Source organism: Oncorhynchus nerka, linkage group LG20 (assembly GCF_034236695.1).
Source record: "Oncorhynchus nerka isolate Pitt River linkage group LG20, Oner_Uvic_2.0, whole genome shotgun sequence".
NCBI lineage: Eukaryota > Metazoa > Chordata > Actinopteri > Salmoniformes > Salmonidae > Oncorhynchus > Oncorhynchus nerka.
In genome coordinates this window covers 29,674,183-29,701,244 of record NC_088415.1, presented here as the reverse complement: position 1 = coordinate 29,701,244, position 27,062 = coordinate 29,674,183, and the positions used below count along the sequence as shown (strand labels likewise).

At 44.2% G+C, this 27,062-nt stretch overlaps 2 protein-coding genes across 8 annotated transcripts; both read left to right on the top strand.

Annotated features, from left to right (window-relative positions):
* The first annotated feature begins 3,836 nt into the window (after positions 1–3,836).
* Positions 3,837–6,631, top strand: LOC115102245 (pre-mRNA-splicing factor SPF27). Its single transcript, XM_029621960.2, has 7 exons — positions 3,837–4,240; positions 4,768–4,860; positions 5,026–5,096; positions 5,248–5,409; positions 5,662–5,712; positions 5,882–5,962; positions 6,057–6,631. Exons 1-7 carry the CDS (start codon positions 4,148–4,150, stop codon positions 6,181–6,183), a joined length of 678 nt encoding a protein of 225 aa, XP_029477820.1. The 5' UTR covers positions 3,837–4,147; the 3' UTR covers positions 6,184–6,631.
* Positions 6,632–7,734: 1,103 nt separating this feature from the next.
* LOC115102244 (E3 ubiquitin-protein ligase TRIM33-like) lies at positions 7,735–26,985 on the top strand. Of its 7 annotated transcripts, none has more exons than XM_065005387.1 (21): positions 7,735–8,528; positions 12,232–12,350; positions 12,486–12,633; positions 13,047–13,179; positions 13,402–13,518; positions 13,817–13,931; positions 14,308–14,454; positions 14,641–14,758; positions 15,355–15,782; positions 16,163–16,348; positions 16,799–16,855; positions 17,319–17,528; positions 18,564–18,705; positions 18,907–18,970; positions 19,218–19,380; positions 20,919–21,331; positions 21,517–21,640; positions 22,546–22,620; positions 22,990–23,142; positions 25,917–25,967; positions 26,152–26,985. In XM_065005387.1, exons 1-21 carry the CDS (start codon positions 7,754–7,756, stop codon positions 26,401–26,403), a joined length of 3,990 nt encoding a protein of 1,329 aa, XP_064861459.1. In that variant the 5' UTR covers positions 7,735–7,753; the 3' UTR covers positions 26,404–26,985. The 7 variants fall into 7 exon arrangements, with proteins under 7 accessions (XP_064861459.1, XP_064861460.1, XP_064861458.1 ...); XM_065005388.1 differs by having other exon boundaries at positions 15,352–15,782; positions 19,236–19,380; XM_065005386.1 differs by having other exon boundaries at positions 15,352–15,782.
* The last annotated feature ends 77 nt before the right edge of the window (positions 26,986–27,062 follow it).

Here is a 27,062-nt window from a genome sequence, read left to right as displayed (position 1 = left end):
AGCTCCACCCCGAGAAGTGCCACTTCATGAGGAGAGAGGTGTCCTTCTTGGGCCACCGAGTGGGGAAGGAGGGGATCAGCACCATGGAGGACAAGGTAGGGGCTGTCAGAGACTGGCCCACCCCCACCGACCAGCGTCAGCTGAAGAGCTTCCTGGGCCTGGCCTCGTACTACAGGAGGTTTGTACGGGGCTTCTCAAGCGTTGCTGCTCCACTGAACCGCCTGCTGCCGAAGGACAAGGCTTTCACTTGGACAGTGGAGTGTGAGGAGGCGTTCAACACCCTCAAACGTGCACTGATCGAGGCCCCGTGCTCGCCCCCCTGACCTCACCTTGCCCTTTATCCTGGACACAGACGCGAGCAATGTGGGCATGGGTGGGGTGCTGGCCCAGGTGGGGCCAGAGGGGGAGAGAGTGGTGGCGTACTTCAGCAAAACATTTGACAAACATGAGCGCCGCTACTGTGTCACCCGGCGGGAGCTCTTGGCTGTTGTGGCTTCCGTCAAACACTTCAAGTACTACCTGGGTGGTCTGCCCTTTACTGTAAGGACTGACCACTCTGCTCTCCAGTGGCTCATGTCTTTCAGAGAGCCAGAGGGGCAGGTGGCACGCTGGTTGGAGGAGCTTCAGCCGTATGACTTCACGGTGGTGCACAGGGCAGGGGCACGCCACTCCAACGCCGACGCCATGTCCCGTCGGCCCTGTACTGCAGACGGCTGCCGCCACTGTGAACGGAGAGAGGGACGGGAGAGAGAGCTGCGGGCAGAGGAGGGTGTCTGTGCCACAGTGTGTCGGGCGAGCGGGCCTGTCTGCTGTGAGCTGCAGACTGTCGACGTGGCTGAATGGCGGCAGCAGCAGGGACGGGACACAGACCTACAGCCAGTGCTACAGTGGGTAGAGGCGCAGGTGAGGCCACCATGGGAAGAGGTGACAGCGCTCTCACTCGCGACCAAAGGGTTGTGGTCGAAGTTTGAGAGACTGCGGCTGGCTGATGGCGTGCTACAGCAGGCATGGAAGGAGTCAGCTACGGGAGAGGAGAGGTGGCAGGTGGTGGTCCCAAAAGCATTGCGGGAGGCTGTGCTCCAGAGTACTCATGGGGGTGGGGACTGGACACTTTGGGGTCACAAAAACACTGCGCCGTCTCCGTCAGGGCTTCTACTGGGGGCAGCACAAGAGGGATGTGGAGGACTTTTGTCGCCGCTGTGACAACTGCACAGCGAGAAAGGGCCCCCCAGGCCGCTCTCATGCTCAGCTCCAACAGTTCCCAGTGGGAGCTCCCATGGAGAGGGTGGGAGTGGATGTAGTTGGGCCGTTCCCCACCACAGACAGTGGAAACCGCTGGGTGCTCACGGCCATGGACTATTTCACAAAATGGCCCGAGGCCTATGCTCTGCCTGACCAGGAGGCAGAGACCATCGTCGACGCCCTGACAGCGGGGATGTTCAGCAGGTTTGGAGCTGCAGAGTCCATCCACAGCGACCAAGGCAGAAACTTTGAGTCCCGTGTGTTCGCCACCATGTGTGAGAGGCTGGGTATGCACAAGACCCGCACTACTCCTCTCCATCCTCAAAGTGATGGCCTTGTGGAGCGCTTCAACAAAACGCTTGGACAGCAGCTGGCCATCGTCTCTTCCAAACACCAGCGTGACTGGAACAAGCACCTGCCTATGGTCCTCATGGCATGCCGCTCCGCCGTCCAAGACTCCACCTCCTGCACGTCTGCCCTCCTCATGCTGGGGAGAGAGATCCGCACCCCTGCGGAGATGGCGTTTGGTCGGCCCCTGGATAGCCCTCATGTTCCTCCGGGGCCGGAGTATGCCCGGAGACTCCAGGACCGCCTGGAGACAGCCCACACCTTCGCCAGAGAGCAGCTGGTGAATGCAGGTGTGAGGCAGAAAAGGAACTATGACGTGCACACCCGGGAAGGCACTTTGTGGCTGGGGAGCTGGTCTGGGTCTACAGCCCCTAAGGAAAAAGGCAGATGCCCCAAGTTGGACAGTCACTGGGTGGGACCCTGCAGTGTCCTGGAGAGGGTAGGGAGGTTGTGTACCGGGTGCAGCTTCCTCCCAGGGGGAGAAAGGTGGCACTGCACCGGGACAGGTTAGCCCCATACAGAGGGGCCTCTTCTCCCAAACCCCAGGAACCCCCACAATTCCCCTCTCTGGCAATGACATTCTCCAGGCACCCACCCTCAGGTGCCGCAGAAAAGGCTCCAGACAGCCCACTCCCCTGTCTCCCCCTGTGTCACCGCGTGGTTCCCCAGAGCCACGGACTGTATTACCCGTTCCCGCTTCCTTGTCCCCCATATCCCTGCCTTCATCCCCTGGTTCCCAGAGGGGCACTCTGCGACCATCACGGCCACGCAGGCAAAGGAGACCTCCGGGTCGCTTCAGAGACTTTGTTTGTTCCCTCTGGGACGAGGGACTTTGTGGTGGGGGGGGCTGTGTAGCGACCCGCACAGACAGCTGTGTGTTATGTGTTAGGCTAGGAGGTGGTTGTGTTGTACTGACCAGTACCCGGTGTTCGCGGGGTCCGACATGTCAATCAACCTGCTATCTGCCAATCACGGGAATGCCTGGAATGTTCTGATGCCGGGCATCCTGGTGGTTGGCGGAGTGGCGTGGAGGGGGGTTGGGCAGGGGGGTGGAGCATTGGAAGTTAAGACCAGGTTCAGCTTTTGTTCTCTCTCTTACGTCTGGGCTTCACAAGAGAAGGTCACGATTGGCTTGTGGGTTATCTGTCATCTTTTTGGCGTGTGCTACGGCCCAAACAGTAGCCTGTGTAAAGTTGGTTTAATAAACCGTCAATTCGCAAACTCAAGCCTCTGTCTGGACAATTGTTCATTTATGATCTAGTCAGGTCATTACAATATTTTAAAAATTGCAAGTGAAATGTCCACCATACATTTTTTTTTAAATAAATGTGCTCGTACTAAATGTGAGTGTGATATTCATTCATGTCTCCACTACTGTCTCCAACAACATATTTTATATTTTATTTCCTAATGGCATGCTATTTTTGTGTTAATTAGTCCTAATGACCTGAACCAGGGTTTCATTAACTCTGCACATTTTGGTTTTTGGCATAGCAGTACACAGTTGATTTCAAGTAAACATAAATCTTTTATCATTTGAATCAGCATTGTACTGTTAGGGCAAAAACCAAAACGTGCACCTCTTGGGGTCCTGAGGACCGAATTTGGGAAACACTGACCTAAATAAACTATTACATAATAAACACTTACTTCAGGATGCAAATTAGATATTAGATGTTGCATATGAAAAACTAATTTAGATAAAGAACTACTCCAGGGCGTAGGGAGCGCTGTAAAACCAAAGGCCACCATCAAACGCCAATGGAAAATATGTTCAGCCTCCCGGAAGACAGCAGGAGCGAGTGGCCACAGATAGAACAATGAGACAGATCTTTCACCGGATGTATAAATGTGATGCATACTTTTGGCGTTTCCACTCATTACCAAATATAGAACGTGATTGATTTTGGCCGACATTGTGCAAAATTTCTCATCGATGAAACATTTGATCTCGATACAGTTTTCTGTTCCCAAAACTAGAATATGTTATGAACAGAGTGGACTAGGTGTACTAGACTTTACCTTTGCAAAAGTTTTTAAAAAATCGTTATTTAAAAGGAGTGCAAAGGAGAATTTAGTTATTGCACACGCGCACTTCAGAGGTGGCGTTCCCTAACGGAAATATGCAGATGTAGGCTAGAACGCGCCAATAGGATCTTGCAAGCTCGTGTTAAACTCGGCCCACATTCTTGCCTGTTCTCCCCTCTATGACACATTTGTTCCCATTGAAAACGGCTGGCTGTGGTCTATCTTGATTTAGTTATAAAAATCTTCGAGCCGGCCACGTTGTTAGGATTCCACAAATTAGCACAGCCACAAAGTTAAAATTGGCTGTATCGTAAAAGAAAATCTGGAAAACGATCAGGATAATGATCATAATTTAAGGTTGGGGTTGATGTTGGCAGAGGGGTTAGGTTTGAAATAATAAGACAAATTATATAAATGGCGGGGTTTATGACGTTGTGGCTGTGGTAACTAGTGACGACCGCGTTGTTTTGCTGCTAAAACAACTAGCTAGTTAGCGGTGCTAGCTAGTAAACAAACAACTGAACTGAATATGTCTGGAACTTCATCAGTAGCTGGTGAAGTATTTGTAGACGCCCTGCCGTATTTTGACCAGGGTTATGATGCAGCTGGCGTCAGAGAGGCGGTAAGTATCTGCTCTATAGGCATAGTTATCAGTTGCTGACTAACGTTCGATAGTCTAGCTATAGTTAGCTAGCAGGCAAGTAACTGACATAGTTAGTGCAATCAGGGATCCTTAGAACGTCCCTTACCTAACCTTAATCATTTCACATGTCAACTTTATTGGGATGGCAACAATGAATGTACTGCTGGTGTACCATAACACTATCGGTGTGATCAAAGCGTAAGAGCATCTACTAAGTGACTAAAATGTCAACGTAAAATAGGGTGACGTCCCAAGGACCTATGATAGACATGAGTAAGCCATGGAAGCAAAGTAACGTTACCAGGCTACTGTCAATAAAAAAAAAGTATTATCTTGCTAATCTGGTCGTGTTAGAATCATGCCTCAAGCAACCGCCATCATCGGCTAACGTACAATAAATAACATACAGTAGCTAGCTAGCCAGGTCACCCCTCAAAGAGGTACGAGTCTAGCTAGTTACTGTAGTACTATGCTGTCTGTTCATATGTATTCATTTCCATACACAGGCTGCAGCCTTGGTAGAAGAGGAGACTCGCAGATACAGACCTACAAAGAACTATCTGAGTTATATACCCACACCTGATTTCACTACCTTTGAAGTAAGTATCACTTACACATTCCACATTCTATTAAAACAAAAATCCATAAATAAATATGCACATAATGTCATGCTGTAATATGCTTATGGATTTTGACTGTCAACTGTGATGGTCTACAATTACATTATGTGAAGCAAATACTAATGCTTATATATCACCCATCAGACTGAAATCATGAGGAACGAGTTTGAGAGGCTAGCAGCCAGGCAGCCTCTGGAACTTCTCAGCATGAAGAGGTCAACCCAGTCTACTCTTTTGCACATAGCAAAAAAAGTCCTGTTAAAAAATATTGCTAACATTCAATCACACATTCAGTTCGAAAGTGATGCATTTAAACCCTCGTTGTCCTGAGTGTATACCCAACTGTTTTATTTTTCACCTGTGCAGATATGAGCTTCCTGCTCCATCGTCAGGGCAGAAGAATGACATCACTGCATGGCAGGATTGTGTGAACAACTCCATGGCTCAGCTGGAGCATCAGGCAGTGCGCATTGAGAACCTGGAACTCATGGCACACTATGGCACCAACGCATGGAAGGTCTACAATGAGTGAGTCAGTGGCTGCTGCCTGTGCACAGTAGAGCTCTTAATTTATCTTAAAGTCCAGGAAAGAGTCACAGAGGAAAACCAAACTGATTTGACTTAACAAATGGGGCTCGATTAGTGATTTAAATCAGACGGGAAAGAATATCCTTGTTTTTTAAAGTTTTTTTTAACACATGCTTGTCCTGAGGAGTAAAGTATAGGTTCACAGGAACTTTTTGACATTGCCTTAATATTGGTCATTATTTCACTCTACAGTAACCTGGCCTTTATGATTGAATTGGCTCAAAAGGAACTACAGAAATGTAGGTAAGTAAATGGTGTGAAAACATTCTGTTACGATTTACAAGTCATGTATCACATTCATGGTTAGCTTGTTTAGTTGTAGTTTTGGAAAGAGTCTGACACAAACTTTCAACAAGCTTCTGCATAATGTTTTTTTTAACAGCCTTTTCTGTTTGTGTGTTATTTTTTGCAGAAAGCAGATTCAGGACTTGAACTGGCAACGAAAGAATGATCAGCTTGCAGGCGGGGCCAAGCTGAGAGAGCTGGAGTCAAAGTCAGTTCTGTAAATGTTGTATTTTTCATTACTGTTCTCTAAATGTGGTATGATTGTCAATGATTTTTTAAATCCTTGCTATCTCTCGTAACAGTTGGGTGTCCCTCGTAAGTAAGAACTATGAGATTGAACGTGCCATCGTCCAGTTGGAGAATGAAGTTGGAAAGCTCAAACAGCAACAGGGTGACGAGAACAAGGAAAATATTCGACAGGACTTCTAGAACTCAAGCCTTGTGCGAGACCCCTTCTACAAAAAATTAAATGTTAAGCTTGCAGCTAAGAACAAACATGAAAAGAAAAGGACTCTCCAAACTTTCAGAAGAACATATTTGCCTTGGCTCCACAGTTTCTTTACATTAGTGTCAGACCGTGACCATTGAAAAACCATGGGCCGTGTAAAGAACTTTTTCATTGTACCTCGAGATCACTTAAGAAGTGAACTCTGGTCAATTTTTAAATGTTTGTCAATTTTAAGTAGTTCTAAATTGAGGGAGAGTTAAGCATAACTAATGATGCTGTCTACCAAATTCACATGATTTCTTCCCATATAGACAAGCACAAAAACATGCTAGCATGTTTAGAACATTTGTGATACAATAAGTTTTTGTACATGTAATGTTTTTATTTTATTTTTTAAATAGACTTATAATAAAATGATGTTGAAACATGCGTGTTTGTTCATGGATTGGTTATGTCTACTGTCAAAAGTACTACCAACAGATGGGCCCTGATTCTTGCCTGTAAAAAGCCTGTCAGTGAATATTAACCAAGTTGAAAATGAGAAGCTATAGAGCCCCACAGTGGAGGTGTCATAATACCAATAAAACCTGGCGGTCAAACGGAATTGGTTCCAATTGTAATTTCACCATTATTTTTTCCCAATAGGGATTTTAGAAACACTTAAAATAAGGGCTGTGTTTCGTGTAGGATTACCCTGGTGTGATTATTTAATAGCCATGTAAATCTCAAACAAAGTGATTTATCAGTATATTCGGCTCTATTTACTCTCGATTCGAAAATGCTAATTAGCATAGAAGTAGACATCATGCAAAACTACAAATCCCAGCAAGCTCCTGCATGTCTTTGCTAACAGGTAATGTGTCAATTTAAAACTTGCACAAGACAGTTCATTAGAATTGTCAATTTAAAGAAATGTAGCCAATTTATTCATTACTCAATTTAGTTAATCCAGAGATTCTTACTTTTGCCTCGATTCAGCAGTTTTGTCCAGATTATCATGGCATTTGTAGTTTTTATGATAGCCACATTAGCAGCTAATTAATAAATTGATAAAAGTCTCCTTGTCCTAGAGAGACCTACACGGTTATCAAAACGTCACGCCAGAGTAAGCCTATATGAAACAGCCCTTTTTTAGTGTTTCTAAAATCCCCTATGGGAAAATGAATGGAACCATATCCCTGATTGACCGCTAGGTATTATGACTCATACTGTGGTACTCTATTGCAGAATTCCCTGCTGTCATATGACAATGAGTCAGGCCTAATATTTTTTTTGCGTGACTAAACTAAGCAAATGCTAAAAAATGTGTGCTTGAGATTAGATTTTTATTTTAATATTTCAAACGTTTTGGAAATGTAAAGCATTACTTTGATATTATCCAAACATTAAAATGTCCTGTCATATTTGGGTCCTACGAATTATTTTGGAATGTTTATACTGTTATTGACACAGTCAAAGATTAAGACCGTGAATTACGTAATGACGTAGACAACACGTTTTTTACTCGGTACGTAGGACGTCCTGCCGGTTGCGGTTCAAAGAGGAAGGAAGATGGCGGACAACAAAGGCGAAGAGGATATGGAGAGCTCTTCCAAATTAGATTCAGAACCTCAGGGAGAGGATAGCGGAGACCCAGAATTGAAAGATGTGAATCCGCTGATTGCCATAGAGACAAATTTGAAAGAAGGAGAGGATTCACAATCCCAGGAGAATGTTTCCCAGATGCCTAAACCCGCTAACGACGTCGTTAGCGGAGGAGGGGACGCTAGCAGCAACAGCGCGGGCACAGGGGAAGAAGGCAGCATTAGCAGTAATGTTAGCCCAGTTGGGAACACCAATGGTGGGACAACCGAATTGAAAAATGAGAATGCGGTGATTGTCATAGAGTCGATCTCGAAAGAAGGAGAGGATTCACAATCCCAGGAGAATATTTCCCAGGTGCCTACACCCGCTAACGTTAGCGGAGGAGGGGACGCTAGCAGCAACAGCGCGGGCGCAGAGGGAGAAGGCAGCACTAGCAACAGCCCAGTTGGGAACACCAATGGGGGGACAACCGAGTCCTCGGCTGCTGGGGATACTGCTGGAACCTCACCAGCACTCACAACCGATATGTCCCCACCTCCAACAGTTCCACCAGCCAACCCCGTCATCCCAATAAACCTTATGGATACTTGCGCTGTGTGTAAACAAAGTCTCCAGACCCGTGACTGTGAACCTAAACTCTTACCGTGTCTTCACTCATTTTGCTTGAAATGTATCCCACTGCCAGAGCGACAAGTTACCGTACAGGTGCCTGGGCCGAACGGACAGCCAGACACCCACATAGGTGAGTGTAGTCTACTTTGAAGTGGGCAGGGGATGCACAGTTGCTAGCTACTGTAGTGTAGGTACCAAGTATCAACAATTATGTATAAACGTTGAGTACCATGCAGCTGCCAAATGGTCAGCAAGCATAATAATATTGTTTTTCACTGATTTACTAGCTGTGATTTGGAGATTGTGTATATATATATATATATATATTACTCATATTGTGACTCTTACAATAACATGTTTCACAATGGCCCTAATCTAGTTATGGTAATACAACAGCATACTGAATAGGCAACAGCCCCTGGGCCCGATAGGCCGGCTATGGGCTATTCCAAGGTAACACCCAGACTCAGATTTTTTGCTTTAAAATGTGTCAAACAAAAACCAATGATTGTAAAGTTAAACAATCATACAAGGACTATGTAACAATTTCCACTGAAAATGTTACAGAAACACATTTACTCGAAGAACAGTCCATATGCAACATTTGATAACAGAATATGGTTTGTGCCGTCATTCTGTTAACGTTACCTAACTTTGTGTCTGCACTGCTTTTCAAGTAAATGTACATAGAGTTGCATGGTTTGTTTATGCCAGAAGAAGATTCATATTGAATGTCACATGTGCCCCACAGCCAGATACAGAATATAATTATTCTCAGTTTATAATTATTCTCAGTTTCTCTTATCAGTAAAGCGCCTTGGCCTAGGACCCAAAATTCAGTTTCTCGAGGTGGGAGGTTTGTCCATCTGCACAACATGATCATTGCATGACATGACAACTACACCAGAATAGGTGTAGGTAGCCTTGAAGTTAAGGTGTTGGGCCAGTAACTGAAAGGTAGCTAGTTCGAATACTGGAACCGACAAGGTGAAAAATCTTGGCATTTAACACAAATCATGTGGAGTTGGGATTTGCAAAAAATATATTTTACATTCATACATGTGTATAATATACACATGTAATAGGACAATATAGGCATCCACCTAATTATTTTATATGTATTATACATAGACTTATAATGCCATTGACAAATCAAATGAGAGATGAAACATGGTGCTCTTAATTTCTGCTGAGAATAAATGATTGGCTTTCCAGGTGTAATTATTTGGCATTTTGCAGATTCAATTCACCTACACAGTAATGTCCAAAGTCAACTAACCAACTTTTTGCAGTTTTATGTAATGTTTAGTCCATGCCTATTTTTCCATAGGCACAATTGTGGATTACTATTTACTTTGACTCTATCAATACTAAATTCTAGTAAACCAGATCTTGTTACATTAACCTTAGGCTAACTACTGACATTCAATGCTTAGGTCTAGATAATGGGCAACCAAGAACACAATTCCAGCATTTATTTCTGGCATTAAATCAAGGTAAAATGTTTTCCATTATAGTTGGGACCTTCTAGGGGTGGTCATGTGGACAGACCATGTAGTTAGGCCATGGGCTGAACATGTCTGATCCCCAACCATTACGATACATTTGATAATGCCCAGAAACACTGCCCTTTCTGCTTGCCAGCACTCATTGCCTTCTCAAATGCCATTATGACACATCGGCCTACACCTAGTCTGGTCCTCCAAGATCTGTTTGCGTATTGCAGCCACCCCCTTATGGTCGTTGATGTGCCAAACTTTTGGCATTGACAATGACCATAGGGGGTTGGCTGCAATATGCACAAACAGATCTAGGAGGACCAGACCAGGTGTAGGCCGATGTGTAATAATGGCATTTGAGAAGGCAATGAGTGCTGGCAAGCAGAAAGGGCAGTGTTTCTGGGCATTATCAAATGTATCGTAATGGTTGGGGATCAGACATGTTCAGCCCATGGCCTAACTACAGAAGGCAACGAGTGCCGACGAGCAGAAAAAGATCTGGGACCAGCCTATTTCTATTCGATGCCTATGGTATTTTGGCCACTGTGGTCAGAACTACCCAAGGGTTCTTTTTTTCTATTATGACCCACTTTGTCTTATCAACATGGCTAAGATTCGATGAATTTGATGTAAAACTTAAATAAACTCCTAAATAAGAACAATAGACCTAACTCGTTACAATGCCAGCTCATATTGCCTTATTTGCACTAAGTCTAGGGGGGGGTTGCCACTTGGTTTGGTATAAACTACCTACAGCCGATGGTATAGACTCCATACAGCTGATGGTTTGGTATAGACTCCCTTCAGCTGATGAATTTGTTTTGGGGAAATGTAAACACTCACATTTAAAGATTGAACTATGGATGCAGTCCATGAGATCGATATCATGGTGTTAATCATATTTTGAAGATACACACTGTTTATTTACAAAGATTCAAATGATAATCATAGGCCTAAATGAAGTATTAGGCCAATCATACAATGTTATATTTTGGTTTATTTTCCTTGCCCTCAAGGCAATTGTCTGAATGTGGAATCTGTTTTTAGATTCCATGTAGATATGTAGCAGTACAGCCTAACCATTAAATAAACAAACATGTGAACTAATGGTACAAGATTGTCAGCATCATAAACATGTAGGCTATTCAAAAGGTCAGGCATGACAGGTGCAACAGAATTAGGCTATGTCTATTTAATAAGTTGGCCATTTTCACATTTCCCCTAGTCTGCTTTTCTATGTTATATTCAAACATTCATGCATGACATTCTGCCTCACCTATTAGGTCATATAAATGGTATAATGTAACAATAAGACCATGATTTTGAAAAATGTGAAATTCTATTTCGATAGTTTTTATGCAGTGCACTGCATGTATGTGTTTTGTATGCGCCCTGGCTTGCCTCAGTTCAAAGTCTCACAGCTGCAGTGGCAGATCAGTCTTGGTGGTGTGGTCTCCTAAACCCTTTCAGCTGCACTCACAGCCAATCACTCACAGCCCCTTGCAGCTGGGGCTTACACCAAACCGGCTGTGTGCAGCATGAGCCGGTATAGACTGGCTCAAACTGGATTGAGCTGGTTTGTGCTGCATCCAGTAATGTACTCGGAAATGTAATTAATGGGTTTAAGGGAGTTGAGAGGAGTTAAGTTTGGGGGTGGAGCAGTTAAGGATTATGTATTCAACATTTAGCTGAAGGATATGTATTTTCATCACATCATTGCCCACTTTTGATACAGCTCACTGATTTGTGTGTCTCATATGAATATATCAATCTATCATTATTCAGAAATCTTGAAAATAATATGAAATATTGGGGTGAATATGATAATTGAATGGATTTATAATCCCAACCCTCAAAGGAGAACTGCCTCATCCTCCACCAATGTGTAGCACCCACCTACTTAGGCCCTATAATGTATTTCATAGTCCGCTATTATGGTACTTAACAATTCAGTTGTAGCATCTTTATTATTAATACATTTAAGCACCAACCAATTGTAAAAGGTGAACTGATATGGCAGACGTTTTTTAACAAAGCTACCCCCACAGTTCAGATTGTAGATGCAATAAAACTCATTTTCATCCCCACAATTTTTTTTGTGGTTTGGACAAGTTGCCAAAAGTTTAAAAGTAGTTGATCCAACTTGATGATTGCATCCATCTCTTTTCTAAACAGGCCTTTTGAATTGCCTCTGACCTCTGTAGTATCTGTATGCAAACTATTAGTGAGAAAATAGTTTTTTGTTGTTGATGATGATTTCTTTGTCAATTTCACCACTTAGTCTATAGGCCTAACCAGTGCTTCTATCTTGTCTCTTTCCTCGGTCTACTCTAGTGAATGTCATGCGGTGTGTAGTTTGTTGTCAAGACTGCAAACAAAGTGACATCATTGACAACTACTTTGTCAAGGACACCACCGAGGCCTCCAAGACTTCAGATGAAAAATCTGCACAGGTATACCACAATTGAACTCTAATTTAATTCAGTTAAGTTCAAGTGGATGGTTGATTTAATACAACTACCTCGTTATCAGCTGCATCTAGCCAAAGTTAGGTATCTAAGTGGCGTTGTGTGTTTTGTCTCATTCAGATGTGCACCAGTTGTGAGGACAATGCCGATACCATTGGGTTCTGTGCAGAATGTGGAGAGTGGTTGTGCAAAACCTGCATCGAGGCTCACCAGAGGGTCAAAATCACCAAGGACCACAAAATCCGCAAGAAAGAGGATGTCTCTGAGGGTAAATTGTCCAACAAACCTAAACACAATATGTGATGGATATTCTAGAATATCAAGTGACAATTTGACATAGCCTAGTTGGACTTGTAGATCGGAGGTTTCTATTTGCAAGTAGAAGGCTCTGGTGCAGGCATTTGGTGACTCTTAGGATGGCTGTAGTTTATCCAGGCCTTATAACTTCACAGCTGACTGGCTGTTGTCATGGTAACATGCTGCAGAATCAGTCAGTGCTCCAGTAGTAGTAGATTGGCCCTGCTGGTTCTCAGTATAGCTGACATGCAGTACCATACTCTGTATTAATTAATGTATTTCTTTATCTCACATGTTCTTTCACTCTTAAAAACAAATTAAAAAATGGTATTGTTATTGCTCTCTCTATTTCATACTTTCTTTTGTTTCTCTCGGTCTCTGTAGAGTCTGTAGGTGTGTCGGAACAGAGGCCTGTGTTCTGTCCCATCCACAAACAGGAGCCCCTGAAACTCTTCTGTGAAACCTGTGACACACTCACCTGCCGGGACTGCCAACTGCTGGAGCATAAGGAGCACAGGTAGGACATGCAGTACTGCATAGACAACATATGATCTTTAGAATAGGAAATCAAAATCTGTAGTGAATTCTGGTCGGTAGTGGTGGTGGATGGTAATAAGTTTGGTTTTGTGTTACATTCACACATATCCAGTGAGGATCGGGCACAATGAGAAAAACGGCAATCTAGTCCAGTGATCTAAGCCTTGGTGTTCCTTGCTGAACAGAGTTTCTCTTCTCTCAGGTACCAGTTTCTGGAGGAGGCCTTCCAGAACCAGAAAGGCATCATTGAGACGCACATGGTCAAACTGCAGGAGAAAAAGACCTACGTTCACTACTCTCACTCTCAGGTGACAAGCAGGTACAGCAGCATTCCCATCTCTCCTGTGAACGGGGCTTGTTTGGCGACTTCATAGCTGCAGGGTGAACTTTCCCCTAGGTACAGATCTAGAATCATCTTCCCGTTCTCCAATCCTAATCTTAACCATAGGTGGGGAAAAGGCTAAACTGACCCAAGATCAGCATCTAGGGGCCACTTCCCCACCCTACAGAGATTTCATAAGGGCTTGTTTATGGGTTGAGAAGTAAAGTGCTCTTTTATTGTTTACTAGTGTGTCTCTAGTTTGAGTGTCCTTGTTTCCATCCCCGTTTCCATCCAGGATAAAGGAAGTTACTGATACCCATAAGAAGGTGGAACATGACATCAAGATAGCCGTATTCACTCTTATCAACGAAATCAACAAGAAGGGCAAGTATTTACTGCAGCAGCTTGAGGTAAGGCCATCATGGTACCTATGCAAGGAATGCATTTGAACTCAACTCATTATGCTTTCAGGCCTAGAGACAGATTATGCCTAGTCCTGGACTAAAACACCCTTTCAACGGAGATTTTTAATCCAAGACTAGGGTTCGGTAAACTGTCCCTCAGTGTTTTGTCTAGGCCTATGTATTGAGAAGAATGAATACCAAAGAATCACTATGAACTTAATTTGGCTCCTACATTTCCATATGATGTGAAGTTTATTCTGTGACATTACTTGGATACTGTTTTAATTTAATAAAAAAGGGTTCAGCCTTTACCCTGATTACATAGGCGGATGGATGCCTGCTGGTAATGTTTTTCCCTACCGTTTGTCCCTTGGTCCTCCAGAGTGTGACTAAGGAGAGGAGCATGAAGCTGTTGACCCAGCAGACCGACATCGCCAACCTGGCCAGGCAGATCCTCCATGTGCTCAACTTCACCCACTCTGCCATTAACAGCGGCAGCAGCACCGCCCTGCTTTACAGCAAGAGGCTGGTACGGAGAACAGATACACATACACAAAAACAGTCTCAGGGAAAAGCTCGCACATAACCTATTCTCCACAAAGGCCAAAGAGTGCACTATAATATGCAGAAGTTGCCCTATCCTATATTGATCCTCTATAAACTATAGTCTATCTGCAAACCAATAACATCCCAATATCTTCATATGTGTCTGCAGATCATCTACCAGCTGCGCAAGGTCCTGAAGGCTGGACTGGAACCAGTGCCTCAGGCTAACGGAGCTGTTCGCTTTTTCTGTGACCCCACATTCTGGGCCAAGAACGTGGTCAACCTAGGTGAGAGGATTTACTACTCTACATGCAGGGAAGTATGCAGGGAAATCTGTTTCTGGCCACCGATGGTAAAGTATAAAGCATTGCATAGAACGGGAGATATGCCTCTACCTGCACACTGATGATAGTGCTTCCCAATGGTGACCACAAGATTGGCAGATTGTTTGGCATAGTTTTACAGTTTGGACTCAGTGCATTAAATGTCTGTGCCTTTTTCTTTTTACGCTTGTATCCTTTGCATCGTGGTAGGATGGCAGATAATTTGACACGGTAGTGTCTTTACCAGTCCCCTAGACTACCTACAGCTGATGGTTTGGTATAGACTACCTATAGCTGATGGATTGGTTTGGCATTGACTACCTATAGCTGATGGTTTGGTATAGACTACCTATAGCTGATGGATTGGTTTGGCATTGACTACCTATAGCTGATGAATTGGTTTGGCATAGACTACCTATAGCTGATGAATTGGTTTGGCATAGACTACCTATAGCTGATGAATTGGTTTGGCATAGACTACCTATAGCTGATGGATTGGTTTGGAATAGAGTCACTCAGTCACTTACTTTTGCCTCTCCTCTCTCACCCCCCAACTGTAGGGAACCTGGTGATCGAGAAGATGCCCCAGGCTCAGCACCCTCCCAACATTATGGTGGGGCCCATCTCCCCGGGCCACGGCCACCCAGGCCACGGCAAAAGCCCTGGGCAGATCAATCTGGCCCAGCTCCGGCAGCAGCACATGCAACAGCAAGCCTTCGCCCAGCAGAAACAGCAGCAGCAGCACCAACAACAGCAGCAGCACCAACAACAACAACAACAACAGCAGCAGCAGCAGCAACAACAGCAGCAGCAGCAGCAGCAACAACAACAGCAGCACCAACAACAACAACAGCAGCAGCAGCACCAACAGCAGCAGCACCAACAACAGCAGCAACACCAACAGAGGATCCAGGAACAGATGCGTATTGCCTCCCAAATGTCCCAGCAGCACCCCAGGCAGGCTGTACCTCAGATGGTACAGCAGCAGGTAGACTGAGGAGTACTGAATGTCTTTATGTTTTTAGGGTACCATTGTTCTCATCGATAGCAGTGGTGTAGTGGAGGGTAAATGCATTTTAACACCGCTTACTCACTTAGTTTATTTTGCACAAGCATTTATCCACTTATTGTGGAAAAAGGCATTGAAAATATAGAAAGTGTTAATTTACTCACTGTGAACAGTGATCAGCATTTACCCACCCACCCACTACATCACTGTTCGGAAGTGCTTTAGTCAACCCAGGTTAAATGTTTTTTTGACCTATAATAGTACTGAATATTATAATCTGTTGCTATAATGATTTTGTTCATGAGTTATACTTTTACCCGAAAATACAACTGCCTGTCCTCTGCTGTGTCTCTAACTAGCCCCCGCGCCTCATCAGTATGCAGGCCCAGCAGAGGGGCCCCATGAACGGCGGGCCCAACATGTACCCCCCCCACCACCTGCGCTTGCCCCCGGGACAGGGCCGCATGCCCAGCTCCAGCGCCCAGCCACGCATGCCCAACGGCCAGCAGTACTCCCCCATGATGCAGCCCCAGCTGCAGAGACAGGTCAGACTACACCACTTGCATTATGTCCCTGAGGGGATAAAAAGATTTAATGAATTGAGTTGAGGTATAGATACATTATTACTCCACAAAAGGGAAATTGATCAGTCAACACATCCAAAGATGATATCCATAAAATAATAAACAAGAACATTCACATATACAGTAAACAATGGGGCGACAGGTAGCCTAGCGGTTAAGAGCGTTGGGCCAGTAAACGAAAGGTCCCATGTTCGAATCACTGAACCAACTAGGTGAAAAATCGGTTGATGTGCCTTTGAGCAAGGCACTTAACCCTAATTGCTCCTGTAAGCCGTTCTAGATAAGAGCGCCTGCTAAATGACTAAAATGTTATATGTTTTATGCAGAAACCGGTACTACTGATTGGCACAACTGTTGCCATTTGGTAGTAGGATTTTCACTGTGTATGTATGGGTACCTTTTTGTGTTTAGATGACTGTAGATTCTGAGATGAGCGACCACAGGTTTCGTTTGTTACATCTCACTGGGGTTTGGCACTTTTTCTACTTATACGTGAATGGTAGTCGTTACGGCCGGGACTATACCAGTATCGCGATACTCGTTGGTATCGTGGCAAGGAAACAAAACGCAAAGCCGATTTAACGTCTTAAGGAAAACATCCCTAATGTTGGAAGCAAACATGATGTTTTCTCGAGTCACATTTATTTATTGTCCTAGCTATAGCACACTATATTTTACTACATACAGCAGGTTTTTAAAGGACCAAATAGTTCGGTCTGCTTTGTGTTTTTGCCATGGAAAGAATATTGCGATATTGGTATCGTCACAGTCCTATTAGTCATGTTTCTTGTTGCATGGGCATGATTCGTGATTATGCTTCCAAAAATGACCTTTCAGCACGTTGTAGACCTGGTAGAATTAAACAATTAATAAATATTCAATCCTGCCGAAAATCTCTAGTTTTTGACTTCCTCCTTCTCTGTCCCTGTAGCATTCAAACCCAGGTCATGCTGGACCCTTCCCAGTGGCATCTCTCCACAACGTGAGCGCTGCCAACCCCACCAGTCCCACCAGTGCCAGCATGGCCAGCGCCCATGCCCACCGTGGCCCCGCCAGCCCCATAGTGGGCGCCATCGACCTCATCCCCTCCGTCACCAACCCAGAGAACCTGCCATGCCTACCAAACATCCCCCCCATTCAGGTGCACACAGCCCTCTGGGACCAGGCACATGTCACGCACTTCCAAATCTCACCATGCCTGCTTCCATTCTCATCCTTTCTCCTGGCCCCCACCCCTTTGCTTTTTGTAGATCTGAGGGGAATGGATAAGTATGAGTAATATGATGAATATTCAATGTATACTGCACAAAATATAAATGCAACAATTTCAAAGATTTTACTGAGTTACAGTTCATATAAGGAAATCAGTCAATTGAAATAAATGCATTCGGCCCTAATCTGTGGATTTCACATGACTGGGCAGGGGTGCAGCCATGACTGGGCCCACCCACTTGGGAGCAGGGCCCAGCCAATCAATGAGTTTTTCCCCACAAAAGGGCTTTATTACAGATAGAAATGTGGAGGTCCTGGGCTGGCGTGGTTACAACGTGGTCTGTGGTTGTGAGGCCGGATGGACGTGCTGCCAAATTTTCTTAAACGATGTTGGAGGCGGCTTATGGTAGAGAAATTAACAGTAATTTCTCTGCCAACAGCTCTGGTGGACATTCCTGCAGTCAACATGCCAATTGCACACTCACTCAAAACTTGAGACATCTGTGGCATTGTGTTTTGTGACAGAACTGCACATTTTAGTGACCTTTTATTGTCCCCAGCACAAGATGCACTTGTGTAAAGATCATGCTGTTTAATCAGCTTCTTGATATGCCACACCTGCCAGGTGGATGGATTATCTTGGCAAAGGAGAAATGCTCACTAACCGGGATGTTAACACATTTGTGAGCAAAATAAGATTTAAAAAAATTCAGCTCATGAAACACTTCACGTGTTATGTTTTTATATTTTTGTTCAGTATAGTTTCTGCCATACTGCTTTATACCTATCTGTGCTCATTGAAGGGGGTAGGAAGCGGAACGGAACCTGGCTCAACTTAGATAAAATCAAATGTGGTGCTCATACATATACATGGCGATACTTCATCAGAAATGTTCACAAGGTGAACTAAAAATGACCACTAATTCAGTGTTATCCTGTGGCTGGATGTTTGTGGCGCCATCAGCTGGAAGACGCGGGCTCCAGCAGCCTGGATGCCCTACTGAGTCGCTACATCTTAGCCAGCACATACCCTCAGCTGGGCCTGGGGCCCCCCGGGAACATGAACCTCTCCCACGGACCCTCCACACACTCCCCTGGCTCCTCAGGTACTGGAGGACGACTCTACTACAACGAGCACAAACACTTTCTTCACACACAGCTTCAATCCAATCTTATGATTTTTAAATAATTTGCTCAAATCACTGTCATGGCTATCACGTTTAACGAAGAAATTGTTTTTCTTACATGACTTCTATATTACTGCCTCATCCTTGCATCCTTGCTCACTGTCTATCTCCCACCCGTAGGCTTATCAAACTCCCACACGCCTGTGCGGCCATCCAGTACGTCCAGCACAGGAAGCAGGGGCAGGTAATGACACACAGGCCAAGCACTAGACCTCTGCTCAAACACAAGGGCTCTCGCATTACTGTGAGACGATGAGAAAATGACACTATTACATAAAACTGTGAAACATCCATAGGATGGGTAGAAGGTAGCATTGCACATACTGAACCATTTGAGTAAGCTAGTCACTCCTGAACAATTAATCTCACTGGCATACATAGTTATACATATATTTATGTAAGGGAGGTATTTTGTGTGTGTGTCTCATAAGCTGTGGATCTGCGGGTAGGCCAGGGCCAGCAAGCGGCCCAATGGAACAGCAGGTCAAAGTCAAGCAGGAGCCCGGAGCTGAGAAGGAGTGTGGTTTCTCGGGAACCACCACCTCCAACGTCAAAACGGAACAAGGGAAGGATGGAGGGAGGAGCGCGTGCATGGTAACACACCTAACTGCCCAGCTCTTTCAGCTCCTTTTAGCTTGCTAGACCAAGATCTAAACTCAGCAAAAAAATAAACATCCTCTCACTGTCAACTGTGTTTATTTTCAGTTAACTTAACGTGTGTAAATATTTGTATGAACATAAGATTCAACAACTGAGACATAAACAGAACAAGTTCCACAGACGTGTGACGAACAGAATTTGAATGTGTCCCTGAACAAAGGGGGGGGGTCAACAATCAAAAGTAACAGTCAGTATCTGGTGTGGCCACCAGCTGAATTAAGTACTGCAGTGCATCTCCTCATGGACTGCACCAGATTTGCCAGTTCTTGCTGTAAGATATTTACCCCACTCTTCCACCAATGCACCTGCAAGTACGGACATTTCTGGAGGGAATGGCCCTAGCCCTCACCCTCCGATCCAACAGGTCCCAGATGTGCTCAATGGGATTGAGATCCAGGCTCTTCGCTGGCTATGGCAGAACACTGACATTCCTGTTTTGTAGGAAATCACGCACAGAATGAGCAGTATGGCTGGTGGCATTGTCATCTCGGGAAGAGGAAGGGTACCACATGAGGGAGGAGGATGTCTTCCCTGTAACGCACAGCGTTGAGATTGCCTGCCCCAGACCATGACAGACCCTCCACCTCCAAATCGATCCCGCTCCAGAGTACAGGCCTCGGTTTAACGCTCATTCCTTTGACGATAAACGCAAATCCGACCATCACCTCTGCTAAGACAACCGTGACTAGTCAGTGAAGAGCACTTTTTGACAGTCCTGTCTGGTCCAGCGACGTTGTTGCCGGTGATGTCTGGTGAGGACCTGCCTTAGAACAGGCCTACAAGCCCTCAGTCCAGCCTCTCTCAGCCTATTGCGGACAGTCTGAGCACTGATGGAGCAATTGTGCGTTCCTGGTGTAACTCGGGCAGTTGTTGCCATCTTGTACCTGTCCCGCAGGTGTCATGTTCGGTTGTACCGATCCTGTGTAGGTGTTACACGTGGTCTGCCACTGCGAGGACGATCAGCTGTCCGTCCTCTCTCCCTGTAGCGCTGTCTTAGGCGTCTCACAGTACGGACGTGGCAATTTATTGTCCTGGCCACATCTGCAGTCCTCATGTCTCCTTGCAGCATGCCTAAGGCACGTTTATGCAGATGACCCTGGGGATCTTTCTTTTGGTGTTTTTCAGAGTCAGTAGAAAGGCCTCTTTAGTGTCCCTAAGATATGTGAAGTTATTTGGATTTTTACGAATGATCTTTGAAAGACAGGGTCCTGTAATAGGGACGTTTCTTTTTTTGCTAAGTTTATATCTAGCAGGTATCTCACTGGCATACATAGTTATACATATATTTATGTAAGGGAGGTATTTTGTGTGTGTGTCTCATAAGCTGTGGATCTGCGGGTAAGGGAGGCTATCTATATAAGATGCTTGTTTGTTGAACAACAGAGGTTTTCAGCCTCACTTCTTGACGCTAAACCAGAATTCTAAATGTACTTAACCCAGTCTTTCGTTCTTGTGTGTGTTTTGTCCCACAGATGAGTAGTTCAGAGAGCAGATGTACTCCCCCTCTCCCCTTGTTGGGCTCTGTGACTTCTGGCTCCTCTGTCCAGGACATCCTCAAGAAGGTGGGGGAGCATGTCAAAACTGAGCCCCAGGACCAGGAGGCCTGCAGTGGGGCCAACAGGCCTGGCAACGCCCCTATCAGCAGCACATCCACTGTGGCCTCTGCCGCACTGCTGACCAATGGTAAGGGAGCCGCATCCGCTGCCCTGCGCTCTCCACGCACTGCACAGGGGACCAACCAGAGCGGGGCAGGAGGGAAGGAGGACGACCCCAACGAGGACTGGTGTGCTGTGTGCAACAACGGGGGAGAGCTGCTTTGCTGCGACCGCTGCCCCAAAGTCTTCCACATCACCTGTCACATCCCCACCTTGAAGTGCTCCCCGAGGTGAGCCCCGGATGCGCGGCCGGCGTTGACTACAGTAGATGTCAGAATGAGAATGAATATAGCACCTTTAACTCAAAGCCTTTTACATTGGATGCTGATATCTTGCTATACATCAGCTATCATTTTCCCATGTCTATATATCTGGATTATTGCTTCACATTTTCTTTCTGTTTCTCCCCTGTCAGTGGTGAGTGGATGTGCACGTTCTGCCGGAGCCTGGCAAGCCCGGAGATGGAGTACCAGCCTGACGACGAGCCTCGTGACGAGAAGGACAACAGTGAGCAGGGCCTGAGTCCTGAGGACCAGAGGGTCAGTGGAGCCATCCACCTGTAATACCTATAACATGTCAAACTCTTTCCACAGCGGGCTGAGTTTGCAGGTTTTCACTCCTCCCTTGTACTTGATTGATGAATGAAGGTCACTGATTAGTAAGGAACTCCCCTCACCTGATTGTCTAGGTCTTAATTGAAAGGAAAAACCACCTTCCATGGAATAAGTCTGACACCCCACACCTAGGTCTTTCCCTGCTTATAGTTGGAAGGACTTTCCGTAGGATTAGTAGTTTCTACTGCCACTGCCAATTCAATACATTTCCTCACTACGTACATCAGTGAATTTTCATTGACCCTGTTCCTGGAGAAATATCGCCCTGAACGTTTTCGCTCCAACGTTAATTTAGCGCACCTGATGGTAATAATAAGTAGCTGTTTAATAAGCTGAATCAGGTTAGTTACAACTGGGGTTGGAGCGAAAACCTACAGGAAGGTAGCTCTCTGGGAACAGAGTTGTAGATGCCCTCATATTTGAGGAGTGAATCCGTGTGAATGAAGGCAGTACAGCTCTCTACGGTAGCATAGGGGTAAAGAGCGTTTGGCCAGTAAACGAAAGGTTGCTGGTTCGAATCCCCTAGCCGACTAAGTAAAAAGAATCGGCCGACGTACCCTTGAGCAAAGCACTTAACCCTAATTGCTCCTGTACGTCATTCTGGATAAGAGCGTCTGTTAAATGACTAAAATGGAGTATGTGAGTTCCTGGCAACTTGTATTGAGTATGTTTGTAGTCATGAAGCCAGACGTGCTACTCCTTCCATTTTTTATTTGCTGCGTTCAGACATTGGGACACATGCCTCAGTCTCTCTCTCTAGCTGAGGAATGATAAGGACTTGTGTAATGTTCTCCTGCATAACCACCACCCCTATCTCTCACTCCCTGCAGAGGTGTGAGCGCCTCTTGCTGTATGTTTTCTGCCATGATCTCAGTGAGGGGTTCCAGGAGCCTGTTCCTCCCTCTGTAAGTATCTCAAGCATGTAAAAGGCAATGCCACTGTTATTCTATATGACCTTGATGGCCAAATATACTCTTCCCCTTTACTGAGTACAGCCTCCTCTGGTTTTCTTCCTTCTTGGGACTTTTTCCTGGCCACTGTGTTCTTTATTTTACCATTGGTTTCTTTGGGGTCTTGGCCCGGGTTTCTGTAAAAGCACTGTGTCAACTGCTTATATAAAAAGGGCTTTATAAATACATTTGATTGGTTTATTGACCCTGCCCTATACCCCCAGCACCACATTACTTAATCATTGTGGCTATAACCATAATGTTCTGTATGTTAAATGAATGAACCAATATGGCTCTCAAACCACAGTGTTCCCCTCTCACCAGATCCCTAATTACTACAAGATCATCAAGAAGCCCATGGACTTGACCCTGGTGAAACAGAAGCTACAGTTGAAGCATGTCCAACACTACCAGAGCCCGAAGGAGTTTGTCTCGGATGTGCGCCTGGTCTTCAGCAACTGTGCCAAGTACAATGAGGTGAGTGGGCATGACTTCCAGGCATGAGGAGATAAAAATAAAAAATATGGTTTTATTTTTTATTTTTAACCTTTATTTAACTAGGGGAGGGGGCTGATTGATAGTTGAATGGATGCAGGAGGCCACATGCACACTAATACTGTATGCTGACAGTGGGAATACATTATTCAGAAGGTTGATCTTTATCACACCGTTTGGCATGGACTTGTGCACCCACAGGGATTAACACTGGATGACTGAATGCAGTTACTGTGTACTCACACTATACTGTTTGTTGTGAATGTGGTGTTGCCAAACTAATTTTCTGTTTTTCTAACCTGAATATTTTCATGGCCACTAATGTAATGTCTTTCTGGTCAGTTATTTGGTACGTAGTGGGATAGTCTGCTGTCATAAGACTTCTTGATTTGTTTACTGAGGAGTTAACAAAACAAGCAAACCTATAAAGCATTGACTATAATTGCCATTATTGCCACAATATATTAGTTCAGAGATTTGTCATTCTAAATAACTTTCTTGCAGAGATTACCCTTTAAACAGCTAATGGGTTGCTTTTTGTCTGTATTCATTATAGTTAACTGTTTCGATCAACAAAAAAACACAACATGCAACAATTTTTAAAGATTTGACTGAGTTACAGTTCACAAAAGGAAATGTCAATTTAAATAAATTCATTAAGCCCTAATCTATGGATTTCACATGACTGGCACCCATGGCTGCACACCTACCCAATCAGATCTAGTTTTTCCCCACAAAAGGGCTTTAATCACAAACAGAAATACTCCTCAGTGCCCCTTGTCAGACGATATTGTCCCCAGCACAAGGTGCCCCTGTGTAATGATCATGATAATCCATTCACCTGACAGGGGTGGTATATCTTGGCAAAGGATAAGTGCTCACTGACAGGGATATAAACAAACTTGTGCATGAAATTTAATAGAAATGTTTTTTTGTGTATATGGAAAATTTCTGGAATTATTTATTTTGGCTCTTGAAACATGGGACTAACACTTGACATGTTGCGTTTATATTTTTGTTCAGTGTAGTTGTCATTGACTGTGCCACACAAGTCCTGGATCTTAAAGCAGCATTTAGCTTTTTTACAACCAAATGTTATAGAATGGTCCAGACCCTTTAAAAAATAATACATTTTGCGATTTCACTTGTTTTTGAGAAATGTACTGCAACTAGTGATTTAAAAATATATATGTTTCCTCATCCTCGTTGTGTGGTATGGGGGCTCTGAAAAAACAAATGCTCTAAAAACACCCACATGCGTAATTTTAGTAACAGAAACGCTCTCAGTATAGTGATGTAGGTCTTCGGGATGTTGAACACATGAAATTGTCGTTCCGAACTTTATCTGCAACATTATATTCCATTTTGTGCGACCCGAGCTGTTTCCCCTATTCAGCTGTTCCATTCTCAGTGTAGCCTGCTGCTATAGGTAACTGCCAAAATAAAGGAAACACCTACATTGTCTTAATAGGGTGTTGAGCCAACAGAACAACTTCAATGCGCCTTGGCATAAATTCTATAAGTGTCTGGAACTTCCTGTGTGGAAGCACCTTCTTTCAATGTACTTTATACCCCTCATTTACTCAAGTGTTTCCTTTTACTTTGGCAGTTACCTGTAGAATGGACATAGCAGTCAACTTGCAACAAAATGAAATATAACGTTGTGGATTAAGTTCAGAATGCCACAATTTCATGTGTACAACATGTAAAGACCTGCAACAATATACTAATAGCTTTTCTGTTTCTAAAATGACTAATTTGGGTGATTTTGGAGCCTTTGTTCATATTTGTCAGAGCCCACATACTGCACAAAGAGGATAAGGAAATGAAGCGCTGGTTAGTGGTAAGTGAAATTGCACATAAAGGGTCTGGATGCTGTTTACATCAAAATTAGATTTGGTTGTAGAAAAAAATAAGCTACATTCTCCTTTTTAGTGTAATAATGAATAGTTTAAATCTGAAACTAATCCAAATACTTACATTTTTGAATGCAAAAGACTTGTCCCATGTGTGTGGGATTTTCATCTTTGGCTTTGTAAGTCAACATGTATATCTGAATTGGACCTTTTGATATAGTGTTGAACATGTTTTCAAGTGATGTGTTTAGGGGGAAAGGTAATTTACAAGGTGGTTGGTATTCAACATTGATTTAAAATGGAACAGAGGGAAACAATATGATACCTTGAGAAAATCAATGAGGAACTGAGTTGTGATAGTGACGTTAAAAGATTTCCTATTGGCTGCAGTTGACATAGTCAGCAGTTCAGCTCAATGTGCCATATATGCTACTTATGCATAAGTTACCATGGACACTTACTAGGTATCAGTGAAGGAACTGTCAGTGTCAAGGATATTATATCAAGCTAAACAATTTAGCAGGGAGAGAAAGTGAAAGCTGTCACTCCCAGGAATATGCCAGGACCCAGAGCAAGGCTATGGATGCTGTTCAGAATTCTCTCAGCAGGCAGAAGCAGCCAGGTAAAGACAGACCATAGACTAGCTTGGAAATGTAATGACAAGATTACCCAATGACTGTAAGCTGCAACCTCAGTAAGTGAAACAAGTTTATGGAGGGATGACAGACACAAACCATATTTGGACACAAGTTCACTAAGGAGTGTATTTTCCTTAGGCCCAAAGACCTAGGGTAGTGACGGTACACATGGTTGTTACCTATAACCTGTCTGTACTGTGAAATCCCCCCCCCCCCTTCTGCTTTTTTGTATTTTATTGTACTGTTATCGCCCCTTTTTTAGATGTCTCGAATAATCCAGGTATATGATGAGGAGAAACAGAGTAATGTGCAGGTAAGCTGTTTCTAATACACATGGAGGGTAAAGGTTCGGCTGCCCACTGCCACTAGGAATGTTAACCCACTAATGTACTCCTTCCATTCCTTACCCATTCATCCCTCCTGTTCAATGGTACCCGCACACCCCACCTCGCCCTTCCTCATACTCTCCCCCTCTTTCCTTCCCTCCCTCCCGGCAGGCGGACTCCGAGGTGGCGGAGGCAGGGAAAGCTGTGAGTTTGTACTTTGAGGAGAGGCTGCTGGAGCTCTATCCAGATGAGAGTTTCCCTGAGGTACCAGAGGAGCCCGAGGTACCAGAGGTTCCCGAGGAGCCGCAGGTCCCAGCTGGAGAGGGAGAGGAGGCGGATCTCACAGAAGACTCCGAGGATGAGTTTGTGCAGCCTAAACGCAAGCGGTTAAAAACGGATGAAAAGCCGATGCACATCAAGTGAGAATCATTGTGTTAAAAGAGGAAAAGAGAAGGTCAAGAGAAGTGAAAGGATTTTGTCTTCCTCATCTCATGTTTTTTGCTTTTTTTCCCTTTAAGACCACATACGTAAAATGCAGGACCTATTGTACAAATGTACAGGTTTATTTCATCCTTTTCCTCTTTTTAAAGAGTTATTGTAAAATAGAAATTAAATCAATCTGTGTTTCCGGCAAACTGGACTTTTTAAAGACCTCCATTTCCTCTTCTGTGGCAATTTATGGATGTTTAAGAAAGTGCTTGTACAGATTTTAAAGTATGATTTGTTTTAAAGTATAATTTTGTTTGCAGTAGTTAAATGAATAATACGTCTTTTTTTCTATTATCATTTCTAATGTTTGTAAATCTGTGAAACTTGCTTTATAAAGTATCTGAAACTCCTATTTCCCCTAATCTTGATGTACTATAAAGTTTAACATGAATTACCTACCAAGTATTTGTTGTATGTTTGTTGAAATATTTGACCTGCTGTAAATAAGAGAGAACAAATGAGGAAAAACCAGTGATTTGTTTGGTATTTCATCAATAAATAAAATATGTTCAAATATTTCCTGTAAATAGTATTGATATCAATGTTGCAAGACCAGACTTAATTTCAGGCTGAGAAAAAAATTGTTTAAAGGT